At 36.6% G+C, this 13,983-nt stretch overlaps 2 protein-coding genes across 2 annotated transcripts; both read left to right on the top strand.

Moving 5' to 3' along the window:
* The first annotated feature begins 481 nt into the window (after window positions 1-481).
* On the top strand, window positions 482-9,388 carry LOC135673508 (probable protein arginine N-methyltransferase 6.2). The gene is made up of 13 exons (XM_065182532.1): window positions 482-1,092; window positions 1,698-1,763; window positions 1,864-1,932; window positions 2,445-2,480; window positions 3,841-3,906; window positions 5,508-5,576; window positions 5,754-5,831; window positions 7,476-7,554; window positions 7,743-7,837; window positions 8,280-8,364; window positions 8,620-8,825; window positions 8,958-9,076; window positions 9,179-9,388. The coding sequence occupies exons 1-13, from the start codon at window positions 856-858 to the stop codon at window positions 9,219-9,221; spliced, it is 1,248 nt and encodes a 415-aa protein (XP_065038604.1). The 5' UTR covers window positions 482-855; the 3' UTR covers window positions 9,222-9,388.
* A 473-nt stretch (window positions 9,389-9,861) lies between these two features.
* LOC103984604 (uncharacterized) lies at window positions 9,862-13,583 on the top strand. Its single transcript, XM_009402134.3, has 6 exons — window positions 9,862-10,407; window positions 10,529-10,627; window positions 11,509-11,686; window positions 12,644-12,741; window positions 13,056-13,117; window positions 13,203-13,583. Exons 1-6 carry the CDS (start codon window positions 9,937-9,939, stop codon window positions 13,324-13,326), a joined length of 1,032 nt encoding a protein of 343 aa, XP_009400409.2. The 5' UTR covers window positions 9,862-9,936; the 3' UTR covers window positions 13,327-13,583.
* The last annotated feature ends 400 nt before the right edge of the window (window positions 13,584-13,983 follow it).

Below are 13,983 nucleotides of genomic sequence, written 5' to 3'. Positions count from 1 at the left end.
TCGATATTTAATGTCACTGGACAACCATGAATATTTATCATTTTGACATCTCAACGATGAATAGTTAACAGGTTACTGTAACTTCATGAATATTTATCATTTGTATATATGTTGCAATTGGTTACTTTCTTAAGTAACCGTTTTGAACATACATTTCCCTGATGATAATTCTTGTATTTATTGTATCTATTCATTCATGTAAAATACATCCGTCATTAATTTGCCCCAGTATAACTAATATTAATATTACAAAGATAAGATGATGTATGATCCTCAATTGTTTAAAGATATAGCTCACACCCAAAAAGGCAGGCGGGGCTCTCCAATCTACAACATAATTCCAACCTGCCCTTCTTGCATCAGATGCCTGCGTGAATCTTGAAGTGCCAAATAGGCATCTGGTATTTGGATTCAGCATTAGCAGCAGACCAGCTCATAAAGCCACATCCGTCGTCTGCGAATTAGTATGATGTTTTGGAGCCCGAGGTTACACGGTTTGATCCCATCTCTCTCTCTCTCTCTCTCTCTCTCTCTTATTCTGTTTTCGAGAAACAAACAAACCCGCTTCTTCGAACGCATTAAGAAACTCTCCAAGAAACGATTCTTTGCTGCTCTTCTCTCTCTCTCTCCATCTCTTTTCGAGAAACAAACAAACCCGCTTCTTCGAACGCATTAAGAAACTCTCCAAGAAACGATTCTTTGCTGCTCCTCTCTCTCTCTCTCTCTCTGTTTTCGAGAAACAGAACCCGCTTCTTCGGACGATTAAGAAATCCTTCAGACAACCCGCTGCTCCCATCTCGATTAGGCTACGATCCCATTTCCTCTTCCTGCGTTCCTTTTGCATCTGTCATCTAGATGATGCCCGACGAGAACTTCGCCTCGTCGTTCGCGGCGCGGTGGATTGAGGGGCCGGGAAAAGTCAGTGGGGGCGGGGGAGACGGCGGCGGCTTTGGTTACTGGCAGCCTCGGACGCAGCATCTGCCGCAGCAGCAGCAGCAGGAGGGAAGTCCGGCTATTCCGCCGTACACTGACTTCGACCGGTCTTACTTCCGCGCCTATTCTGACATCGCCATCCACAAAGAGATGATCCAGGTCCCCGTCCTCCATTCTTTTCCTCCTTCCTCATTTCCTTTTTAAGGTGCTTGTGATCTTTCTAAGGATACTAATCTCCGTCAACAAGAAGAGGAGAATTGTATTCTTCTTTTACTGTTTTGTAACTATTGTCTGTTTCGTAACTATTTTCAATGTATATGGACGCATAATACATATGTGAAGGAGTTCAGATAGACACACTGATTTTTTTATATTAAAGATTTTCTTCCAACTTGTTCTTGGTGGAATCTTTGATATGTGTCATCGAAAATATGATAAATTTTTATATAGAAAGTCAACCACTCCCAGAATATATTTGTGTCCCATTTTGTTTACAATTGTACAACCTATTAGGGTGTGACGTGTTTAAAACTGACACATCCTCGCTTATCTTGTATCGTCTAGTATGATTATAGCGCATCTCTTTACTCAATATTAGCCAAATATAAAAATTGCTTCTGACTTGACTCTGTTCAGACTATATGATCATCACTAGATTGTAACTTTTCTCTTATCATGTAGGTGCATGTAGTTATCCTGAACCTCTGACAATTATCATTTTTATCTGAAATAGAGCTGGTGCTAATTGTTTGATCATACTTCAGGATCGTGTGCGCACTGAGACATACTTAGCTGCTATCATGAAATATCGACATTTAATTTTTGATAAGGTAATTTTCTTCCCTTTGACTTAGGATTAAAAAATGTGCCATCATCAAGACAACTGAAATGTGGATTTTAAACTTGATGATTTAACAATTTTTATTTTAGGTTGTTTTGGATGTTGGTTGTGGTACTGGAATTCTTGCTATATTTTGTGCTGCTGCCGGTGCCAAACGGGTAAGTACTAGTGAGCTAAAGACATTGTTTTCTCAATCTATTATGGTCAAAGTTTTAGTGCATTAGCATACTTGAAAATCAATTTTTCATGATCACAATCTTGTGATGTATCATGGTATATCATTAATTGAATGGAAGAGTGTCCTTAGCCACACAAGAAAGAAAAAAAAAAGAAACCCTTGATTTACTATTTATAATCACTTTATTGTCTGAATCTTTAATAGAAATTTATTCTAAATGCAAAATGCCGTAATATCTTGATATGCTTCCATGTCTATGTTTACAAATGATGGTTAAGTTATTAACACAAAGGAAGAGGAAGAATTTTTCATCTCATCAAGTTACTCAGCAAATCAGAAATTATCATTTACAATGTTGCTGCCATTAGCTTTGAAACATTACATTAATGTTTATTCAAATTAGTTCATGTATTGTTGCATCCATATTCTTGCTCTTCCCTTGATAATTCCAATGTACATGAATAGTTAATAGTTAAATTAATTTACTGACAGGTGTATGCAGTAGATGCAAGTGAAATTGCAGAACTGGTAATTTCTCCTTTTCCATTCTGTTCTGTTATATTACCTTCTCAGAGAGATTGATGCAGAAAGTCTGAAGCAATTTATCGCTGTCAATTAAATTTACCAAAATTTGACATTCTGTAGCCAACATGTTTCTTTATATCTCTATCCTGGCTATTGTCAGTGCATGATTCATTAAGTTGACTTGGGAACTGTTCTAAAAGGTGACACTTATCATAATTGGATCTTCCTAATCCACTTAGTGCATGTTTGGCACCTTCTGGAAGTAGCTAATTTCAAATAATGTGGTTCATCTAAAGTCATCTTAAGAGTTACTTTGCTGATTGTGGTTAGATTGACATTGACACTACTCTTTCACTTTGGTGACTTTGGAATATCTACAACTGAAGCTATCTGAAGTCAACTGTACTCAGACTACTAGATATGGCTACATCCATTTCTATTGAATTGCTAGTGACCTACAACCAACTAGTTTCAAACACTGGTTGGACCAGTCACAGATCATATGTCAATACCATTCAATATTTAATTTTTTATTATTTAATGCAGGTGTAATGGACAATAAAGATCGGTATACCACTTAATACCATGCCAGTTTGATTGGTTGCCTATATCAATAATCCAACTTGTTGGTGATCAGCCCATTAGCAACATCCTTCGATGGGTTGTTCATGCACCAATTATGAACCATGGATAATGACTGGCCCATTGGCAAAAGTTGATCAGTTGGCTTTTCCAATCATGCTGCTAACTGGATATGTTGCATTATGATGTTTGCAGGAGATTTGCATTATTGACACATGTATACAAATTGATGGATGTTCACTTCTTGGTGGGTATCCAAACCAGTTCTGAGAGGATAATTTCCGAAAACATATAAGCATTTGTTTGATGTAAAGACAAATAAACACATCTGTAAAAGGAGAAGAAAGGGAGAGACAGAAGAGAGTTAAAAGTTCAAAATGCAGAGGAGAAGAATGGAGAAGAAAAGAATTTTAGAAATAGTTTTGTAAAAAGTAAATTTACATTTAGTTTTGCTTAAAAATAAATTAAATTTATAATAAAATAGAAATATCATTAATTAACTTTAAAGTTTAAACTACTAATTATCATAATTTGGACTCTCTTCCTGTACCTGTATCTTAAATTTTGACTCAAAAAACACATATACCCAATACTAAATTAGAGTAGCTTCCATGTCATGAACCAAGCACATCTGTGACTTTATACCTAAAGTTGAAATAAAATGTCCAGTCCAAATGGTCCAGATTTTATGGTTAGACTTAGATGTGCAGATTTTTATTGCTTACCTTCTCATGTAATGTTTTTATTACTAGTAAGAACAGTTTGCCTAATAACTATGCAGGCTAGACATGTTGTTGAAGATAACAATCTATCTGACAGGGTGACCGTTCTTTTTGGACGAGTTGAGGTACCTGTCTATTGTTACATACTCTTGACTGTTGTTACTTAATTCTATCATACTATTCTTGGATGATTTTGCATCATATTCTAATGGCATATGGTCAGTTGGTCATGATTATTTTTTGTTTTTTATTAACACTGAACAGTTACTGAGTTTGTGAAAGAGCACTTTAAAATTTTGAAGCAGTTGGTCACTATAATAGGCGGTGCTTCACTGAAGCGCATTGCCCGGCTACTGTGCGAGGAACTTGGGCCTCGCCTCACCCAAGCGCCTAGGCGAGTGCGAGGGCGCCTTTTTAAATCACTGTTGTGCAATGCCATTATTTTAATTTGCAAAACAATCTATTCTTAAGTTCCATATAATACCAATCTGCCTATTCCACTTGACAGTTTAGGCCAAATAATGATACTTCTGTTTCGCTTTCATTGCAAGAGTCTGGTACATTGAAGGGTCTGCTTTTGTGTCATATAGATATCTTCTCGTGGGCTTACAGTTTGTGGTCTTCTATTGGAATGTTAACAATTGAGATATATTTTGTCTTAACTTGCATGTCATCAATGAGTTCGGCTTGACTACAAATTGGACAACGGATGCAACATTCTCAGCTCATTAGTTGAATAAAAACTGATGAAGCACACTCATTTGGCAGTATGAGTGTGCTCAGATAGGTTTGTAGATGAAGCTATTTAATCTCGAAATAACATAATGTGCATGCAGAAGTTCATGACCCTAACTAACTCTTATGACTGGTGCCATAAATTTCTAATCACACTCATTCTCCAAAGGTTTTCTCCATGACACTCCACAGGCTTGAATTTGCTTAGCATAAGGGGATGCTTGATAGCCTGTCTCCCCTGCATTTCGTTATTTGATATGACAAAGGGTCTGTTTGCAAGCTTGCATGTTGTTCACTTGCATGCATATACTGTTTTAGTCTTCATTTCCCTTGTATTTCTATAGTTGATACAATACAGTGTCTGTTTGGTAGCTTGCATATTGCCCAAATGCAGATATTTACTGCTGTAGCCTGCATGTCCCCTTCCTTGCTTTAGTTGTTGCAATACAGGGTCTGTTTGGTAGTTTGCATATTTGCTTAAATGCACATATTGACTGTTGTAAATGCAATGGTCATTTAAATTATACATTTTGTCATTGAATTGAGTTGGCTGCATGAGAAAATGCAGGCCTACAAGCTATATTTGTTAATCTCCTCATCATTCCACTCATCTGTAAATGCTTTCCATGTATTAAGGTCTTACCCTGCATGTAAATTCACAACATTTAAATCTTGCCGTGCATGTCATCCAGAGTATCAAAATTCCACCCTGCATGCACTAGTTAGCAAAGTAGTGTGTTCATAAGTAAGCTGCAGAACAACCCTGTTATTGTGTTGTAGTTCATACCTCACTTATTGTCAGTTCCTTGAAGTGATATAAGTAGAAACTATGAGACTTTATTTTGTGGCAACACCTCCCTAAAGTGCTAAAATTATCACAGCATTTTTCCTGTTATTCTTCATAACATTTGTCACTGCATTACTCATAGTTAAATTTACCTTTTTGCCACTTTTTGGCTGCTTTTACATCATGATTTTTATTCGCATGCAGGATGTCAGCATTAACGAGAAGGTTGACATCATAATATCTGAATGGATGGGTTACATGCTCCTACATGAGGTGCTTGTGGTTATTCCTTTGCTATCTCTTAAATGTTACCTGGAACTGAGTTCAAATAAATTCTATGGAACTTTGTGGAGTTTAATAGTACTTAAATTTTCGTTCTGCATTTTCCAAGTCAGTGTTCCTTTTGACTTACTTTATATTTATAAATAACTTTGTATTTTTTGGCTTTAGAATATGTTGCCCAGTATCATCTTTTCCAGGGACAAATGGCTTAAACCAGGAGGGCTTATTCTTCCCTCACATGCTTCGGTAATTTCTTTCTGGTAGTTTCTTGTTCATTTTTCTGAACTCATCCCTGCATATATGGAACAACATATATTATGCCATAAAGGGCTTCATCTGACAAAGCAACTTCTTACTCATTGTAGGTCGTGAAAGCGTATGTAGCTGAAAGATGAATATTGCATTCTGTACTATAATACTGCTAAGTTATTTTGGACATAATTCTTGTGTTGTTGTTTGTAATCTTGATCATTACATGTCTGGAAAAATTGTTGGATGTCATGTGATGAATATAAATGAATATGAATATGTTGCTTTAGCACTAGAATCATCCTGGAGCTATCTAGGTTGTTGGACTTGATAGTTGATAGTTGATACCATAGTCATTTGATGAATATTGCACAATTCACTTTGGCCTCTGAACACATTGATCCCATTTATTCTACTTTAAAATTTAAATAATTAATACATGACAATTGCCCTTTGCAAGAACATATATTTTGGTCATCTCCCTTTGCATCAGCAAGAAGACACCATACTTTTCTCTGACACAGTTTTTCCACCATTGAGCCCTATTGAGGGCACTGTCACTAGTCAAACTAAGGATTGTCTGTTTCTTATGGTTTTTGATGTCTTTTGTGTTATATGTTTTAATACTACAAAATTCGTCTGTTGTTTATAAATTTAATTACTGATATATATATATATATATATATATATATATATATATATATATAATATAATTTATATATATATATACACATAGTTCATAATCAGCTGATATGATATGATAGCATGATTTGTATCGATATCATCCAAGGCCAATCCAGTTTTCATTCATTTATTGATCGTATGGTTGGAAAACAGTTGAAAACAGCTTTAATAAGTCAAATTCAGCTTAAGTTGGTTAATTTAGCTGAGTTCACAGCCTCAGACACAGAGAGAGGGGTTACGGAAGAAATAGAAAACTGAGACAGAGGAAATACAAAAATCTACTAACCCTAGTTTCAATAATTACATTTGTTATCAACCATCACTATTGTACAATTGACAGCCTTAGCCCTATATTGATGCTTCCCCTCTATATTATAGGGTATTTTTACCAAAGACATTTTGTCAATGTGGTTTTAGCTTTTATATACCGATTGAGATCTGTGTTTTATTTGTGTTTATAAACATTGATTGCAACAGTTGCAGTAGTTATGAATTGATAATCTATAAATAGAATGTGGTTCCGACAAAACTTATAAAAAGGCATATCCATTGCATGAGGCTCCTACCAATGCAGTGTCTAAAAAAGGTCAATGTATGTAGATATATCTATCTTTTAGAGAGGTTGTTTTTGTGTCTTGAATTCTGATCTAAAGTAGCAACCTTACTATTGTACTAAGGCCTGCCTTCCCAAACAAAACTTATACAAGAACCTTATTTATTGGAAGATATATCTTTTGAACAATTGATACTCATTCATGTTCAATTGCAGTGAATGCTATTTTCTTACATATTTGGCTGGCTCTGATTTTCTTTGTTTGTTGTTTGGTGTCAAATTCAAGTTCAGTGTACAACTAGACCAGTGGATTCTGAGCTTTAACATTTCAGTTCGGTGCCTATATGTGAAAATCACTGCTGTTGAGATTGAAAAATGAAAATATATATTATATTATCTTGCAGCTCTTTATGGCACCAGTTACTTATGCTGATAGATACCATGAAAGGATTGGTTTCTGGCGTGATGTTCATGGGATCAAAAGTAAGTAATCTTTGTGACATCATTTGGTGAACTGCCAAGAAAATATCGTAGCACATAAAATGGAACAAATTCATTCGCACATATCACAGAAAATGGGCTTATCTGAGACAGAAACATGGAATAAAAGAGATAACTGGGATTTCTTTAACTGTGAATGTATTGCAACTCACTATTATCGTATTTTGCAGTGTCTGCTATGCTGCAGCTCGCAAAACACTCTTCTCACAGAGAGCCACACATTGAAATAATCCCAAGAGAAAATGTTGTGACACGTCCGATACTTGTAAGTGTAAGCTGCACCTTTGTTCTTCTGGCTTATCCTTCATCTCCTCTATTGTAATGTCTATTGTAAACCTTGGCATGTTCAGAATTCTTCCTTTCGTGGTGCTTATACTTGCATATTTTAATTACCTGCAGCTTTATAGGCATGTAAATTTACCTGTTTAGCCATTTGATTCATTTCTGTGGAAATTGATTAATTATGTCTCATACAGGACTTAATTTGATCTATGTAGTTGCAAATATAGGCACCTACTTGGGATGAATAGTACATGCATTATTGAATGTGAGGCTCAAAAGAAACTTGTTTACAGTAAATGATATCTTAAGTTGATATAATTGTGTTGACATTTATATTTTGCTACTTGTTTCAACCGAAAACTACACTGCTAATCATTTATGCTTCCTCCTTGCAAATCAAATCTTTCAATGGGCCTGATAAACAGGTTAAGGATGTGGATTGCTACACTGTCACAATTCAAGAGCTTGAATCTGTAACTACAAGATTTTGTGTTACATCAACCTTGCGAGGTAATTAATGCCATAAAATTGATTCTTCTTTAATTTGCTCTGGACTTTCATGCAGCTAATTTCATGGAATCTATAACTTGCAGAACTTAATTTGCTTTTAGTAACCTAGTGAACCTGCAATTGTCAGTCTTATAGCTGCAGTACTTTTTAGTTATTTTCTGATTCCAGATGATAAGCTCACACCGTACTTGTATAACTAAAAATGAGAATTCTATTTTTCTTTCTCAACCTATTTGTTTCTTTACTCTTTGAAAGCTCCGCTGCATGGATTTGCATTTTGGTTCGATGCCGCCTTTGGAGGACCTGCAGTGTATCCTTCCGAGCAACACCTACAACTTCCCCTGATGGGTCCAGTTGACAAAATATCACGAGTTTTGTGCCATAAAAAGCAGGAAATGGGATCTGATGAAGAAATTATGCTTTCCACTGCACCTGGAAAACCTCCAACTCACTGGAAGCAGGTGCCTCCTTTACGGGATCTGTTTACCCCAATTTAAGTGCAGCCTTGTATATTTCACTTTATCGTTTCTAAATATTAGTCATAAGCCACCTGATTTTTGTCTGAAGATCATGGTCAAACTTTGTTCTTTCAGACCATGCTGTACTTGTATGATCCCATGACGTTGAACAAAGGTCAGAAGATAGCCGGTTGTGTTACAGTGTCGCAGAGCAAGGAGAACCGGCGGTTCTTAGATATTCGCCTGGAATTCTCGTGAGTTTCTAAGATCAATTAAACAATTGCTGGATAGAGCATTTTTATACTTGAAACTTGCAAGCAAGCTAATATTCTATCTTGCTATGTATGCTTCAACAGCGTGGGAGGACGAACTCGGGTCAAAGTGGCTGAAATGCGATGATACGGTTCAATTTTTGGTCCAAGGTTCCACATTATAATATTCCTCTGGACCCTCACGAAACCTCTTTCTGTATCTTCGTGGGGCTGAAGGACTAAACAATGGCCATAAGGTTGCATGCACCTCTTGTAGTTCAGACATACATAATAACCCATACAATGTTGCAGTTAGGTGATTTGTGTTGAGCAGTGGAAATTCTATCTTGTTAAAAGCTTGGTTTTGGAAGTTCATGAGACAGGACATGAATGTGCTCTTGCGTTGCTGCCAACGGTAATTAATTAATAGGTCCATTTGGCGCTTGGAGCAACGTGACTCGTATATGGCGTTGCAATTAACATTCAGTCGGACGGAAAGCGATTTGCATGGTGTTGATGTGATTGATGACAAGCCCCGTAAGGTTCTGCGATCGAATGACTCGTCTTCATTGCCTTTTTTATTTAATTAAAAAAATAATTATATTTTTTTAGATTGAATCCTTTTCCTTTCTTTTTCACTTCTCCCATATCTTCCAATTTGTCGTGTGCCTAGCGATCAATCGAATATATTTGCTCATAAAAGTAATATTTTCTATGCGTGTTTTGTGTTATTGTGCTTCGATCGCGAGGATTTATATCAGAATTTTCGATCGTGCAGGGGTAAATACGTACTTCCAAAAAGGAGCTTTTATGTAATGTGAGATAACCCCTTCGATAGTAGCAGCAGAAGCTCCGCCGTTTCCATGGCTTCCTCCTCACTCCTCTGGCGTCTCTCTGCCGGGTCGATAACCCGCCCCACCGCGCTTCCGCAGCCGTCGCTTCTCTTCCGCATCCACTCTCTCCCTCGTCTTCCTCAACCTCGCAGACGCACATCCTCGACGCTTGTCGCGAAGTTGAGGTGGAGCCCCGGCCCTCAGCAATCCAAAAACCCTAAGGAATCGACCCAGGCCACCGCCGCCGCCGCCGCCGCTCCTGCGCGGGATGAGGAGGAGGAGGTGGTGGAGGAGAACCTGCCGTGGATCCAGGAGAAGGCGCTCGACCTGGTGGAGTTCACCGGGACTGTGACCCAGGCCATCCCCGGGCCTAGGGTTGCGCAGAGCCAGCTACCGTGGCTTCTCGCGGTGCCTTTGGCGTGGGTTGGCTTGTCTTTCGTGATTGGCTTTGTGAAGGCCGTGAGGAAGTTCACTTCGCCCAGAGCCCAGCGCAAGAGATTGGTTTGCCTCTGTTTCTTGCATTCTTTTCATCTGTTCTCATTTGATGATCCATCAAGACAGGAACCATTTAGCTTGTGATTCTCCTTTATTTGTGTTATTTCAACCAACCATTCTGTTGCAGGTCAATAAGAATGCTTTCTTGTTGAAATCGATAGACGAGTTGTTTCTGAGGGGCAAGGATGAAGTAAATCACTCGGCTCTCAAAGAGCTAATGCAGAAGGTACTTGTTAATAGGTTTTTACCTCCGCTCATATCAGACAGCATTTATCTGCTTTAATCAAGAGGGATATTGATGATATGGTTTGTATAGTTGGGAAAGTTTGTCATTTTCATTGAAGCACTTGAATATTACATGTTAGATTGGGATGGGTAGCAGGACAAATCCCTGAGTTGTTTTTTAAGTATATCAAGTGCAAGCTTAATTTTATGGATGAGAATAAGAAAATTATATTTGATAATGTCATGGATATGGTGAATTCTGGTTGTTTTCTTGCCTACCCTTTCTTATAGTTCTCCCGTTTAGGCTCTAATTGTGAGAATAAAAGAAAAAAATAGAGAAGCTGTATCGTTTGTACAAGACACTTATATGTTACAATCTATTAATGTCTACTTATAATCTCTCCCTAAGAAGTTCTCCGATTTTACTTCATTTATACACAGTTATATCTCAATATGGTTGGACTATCATATCAACAAGATAAGTAGACCATGTTTCATGTCATGATCACATTAAAAGAGCAACTTATTGTTAGTTTTGATTATTTATTTATGATGACACACAGATAGCTGCTTATCTTTTACTTATCTACATTAGCATTTGTTGTAGCTATTCAAAGAAATTCCATTAACTTTTTAGTTTTAAATTTCCGTAGGATCTGCTAGTGAAATTACGACTTTGTAGATTAATCATTGCAGTGCATAATTTACTGTAACATGAGGCCTTATGGAATCACATTTGTGTCCTACGGGTAAATGTGATTTTCAATGTATTACAACACATTATGAAATGCTTTAGGGTCCATTTTCTTTAGATTTAGCTGATTGAAGTAATTTTTTTGGACCATTTAAAGATATGGAATGCCACTTTATGTCTGTATTCAGACAGGTTTCAGCATGGAAGAGATTTTGAGAAAGTACATTCGATATACTTTGAATGAAAAACCTTTCAATCCTGACATGGTTATAGATCTCATACATCTTAGAAATTCATCACTGCTGGAAGATGCTCAAGTTGCAGAAATTTTGAATGAGGTTTCAAGGAGAATTGTTAAAGAGAAAGGTGATGTTATTACCCTAGTTTTACTTGAACGTTTTTTGATGATTTCTCCTGTTAGTTTGCTTCTTAAACATGTGCTGCTCTGCTTACTATGATGTACTTTCTTTCTATGTGTTTGCTTCTTTCCTTTGGAACTTTTTTTATTTCCTTTTTCAAGTATTCTTAATGTTAACCAGTTGCAACTTGGGCTCACTATTATGCCCAGGTTAAGGTGACAATTAAATTTTTTAAGACTAAATTATGCAACTTGAAATTCATTAGCTTCTGCTATATGTTGATAAATGATTTGTTGATAAACTATGTTGCCAATTTAGATATCTTTGTGGCAGACTATTTTGTTTGCTTAAAGATGAGATCTCATCTCTCTGCTGTGCTTATTAGAAATTTTATTATATCACTGGTTGTGGCGCTTTAGTTGTTAAGGAAATTTATTTGGACCCTTTCCTTGCAGATATGTAAAATTTGGTTCTCTGCTTGTTTGTGGAACAACAGTAGGTGTGTGTTAGCTGGTATGGCATAAATCACAGCACCTAAGTCATGAGTTTAAGTTATTGAACTATGACATTTATGATTGCAACTACTTTGGCAAGTTAAATTTGTCGGCTATCTATTTCACAATCTATTCACCTTTCAAGTTCATCTTTAAATTGAGATATATAGACTTTTACGCATTTTATTTCTCGTTACATGATTATGTAAAGACGTAGTTCAATATTTCATTTAGCTGGATATTTCATAGGTGTTTGATTTATTAATTAAAAATGAGAAGACGGCATACAGTAACTTAGGTGCATAGTCTTTCTTACACGTCTTGCTTGACTTTTGGGTGTAAATCCGGTAATATGTAATCTATTTGCATCTGTGGAGGAAACGCCCATGAATTTGTAAAGCCGTCTCAACTAGTAATAAGAGATGTCTTATTGATAAATTTCAGCTGTTAACAATGTTCATCCCTTACAGGCCCGGTGGTAATGAACCTATCTGGTTTCACGGAGAAAGGTTTCAAGCGAAAGCTTGCTGTTCAAGCATTATTTGGGAAAATTCTTTACCTCTCTGAGGTAAGGCACTCATCTATAATTTGTCATGATTATATTGAACAGGAAATGCTTGACCATGCATTTAGCTCAAATGTATGAACACCTTTGGTTTTTTTGTTCTTTGGTTTCATTCGTTGTGCATCTTGCTTATAGCTCTCTGTTGTTTGAACTGTCATTTGATCCTTATTGGGTTTAACCGATGACTGACATGAGTTCTCACCAAGAAGGTGCATTCAAGCATACATCAATGTTCCTCTACAAGGTTTTAGCATACATGCTGGCCACTTCCTAATATTCATGCTGACCTGAACGACCAAATTTGCATTTCTTTCCAGCTTCCAGAGTTCTGCTCGAGGGACAGTTCGCTTATCGTTAAGGAGATATTTGGGGTTACAGAGTATGACTAGTTCCCATGTATACAAGTTTATCTTCCACCTTCTGTGCCATCAAATTTGTTTATATTATTTTGCTTGTTCATGCAGTGAGGACACGGACATTCTTCGAATGCACACACTGTCTGAAACTGATGATATTGAATCAGTCAAGAAGATGGTTGATGATTCTAGCTTCGAGGAAGACAAAGATGGGTCATCATCTATGGATTAAACCAAAGTTTATGATACCTGTAGGTTCAAGCATGGAGAAGAGTAGTTTGATGTGGCAGGTTGTAAACTTATCTTTGGGCACATCCCAAAGAATATACTTGAGGATCGATAGACCCAACATGAAAAAGAGGAAGATCAAGAAATAAAAAGTTTTGTTATGATTTAGTGATTCAGCACCAATTTATATTTTATATGCCTCTTGTACTTTTCGATTTGCTCTCGAGCTAATAACATTTTATCTCATGTATTTAGACTCTATTAGCATCGTAGTTTTTATGCTTAAAAAATTTACATTGAGATCCTTATAATTTTAAAAGAAAAAATAAATAATCTTATTTGTTCTCTAACATTGTCAATTGTATTGATCGAAAATATAATACATAACATTACGTGTTACATCGATTGGATAAAAAAATAAATATAATATTTCTTTCGTTTTAAACAATTAGTAGCTAGATGGGTTGGATGACCAAAGATAATCTATGTAGAGGAGATTCTTAGCAATTAGCAATTAGCCTCTTGTATTTGTTCTTTGCAGCTCTATTGAATTTGTCCATGGTGTTGCAGATATGTAGCAGTCAAAAACAAGCCATTCCTGTCATCCGACAATGATTCGTTCGTGAACACGACTTTCCCGACCCCGAAGAACATCCAAAAC

Source organism: Musa acuminata, chromosome BXJ1-5 (assembly GCF_036884655.1).
Source record: "Musa acuminata AAA Group cultivar baxijiao chromosome BXJ1-5, Cavendish_Baxijiao_AAA, whole genome shotgun sequence".
NCBI lineage: Eukaryota > Viridiplantae > Streptophyta > Magnoliopsida > Zingiberales > Musaceae > Musa > Musa acuminata.
The sequence above is the reverse complement of the archived record's forward strand: the minus strand, read 5'-3'. Positions and strand labels throughout refer to the sequence as shown.

Excerpts from the sequence above, each read along its gene's own strand:
- LOC103984604 (XM_009402134.3), top strand. The coding sequence starts at position 9,937 with ATGGCTTCCTCCTCACTCCTCTGGCGTCTCTCTGCCGGGTCGATAACC. Across the intron at positions 12,742-13,055 it reads AAATTCTTTACCTCTCTGAG|CTTCCAGAGTTCTGCTCGAG; the intron begins GTAAGGCACTCA and ends ATTTCTTTCCAG. Across the intron at positions 13,118-13,202 it reads GAGATATTTGGGGTTACAGA|TGAGGACACGGACATTCTTC; the intron begins GTATGACTAGTT and ends TTGTTCATGCAG.
- LOC135673508 (XM_065182532.1), top strand. The coding sequence starts at position 856 with ATGATGCCCGACGAGAACTTCGCCTCGTCGTTCGCGGCGCGGTGGATT. Across the intron at positions 1,093-1,697 it reads TCCACAAAGAGATGATCCAG|GATCGTGTGCGCACTGAGAC; the intron begins GTCCCCGTCCTC and ends ATCATACTTCAG. Across the intron at positions 1,764-1,863 it reads GACATTTAATTTTTGATAAG|GTTGTTTTGGATGTTGGTTG; the intron begins GTAATTTTCTTC and ends TTTTTATTTTAG.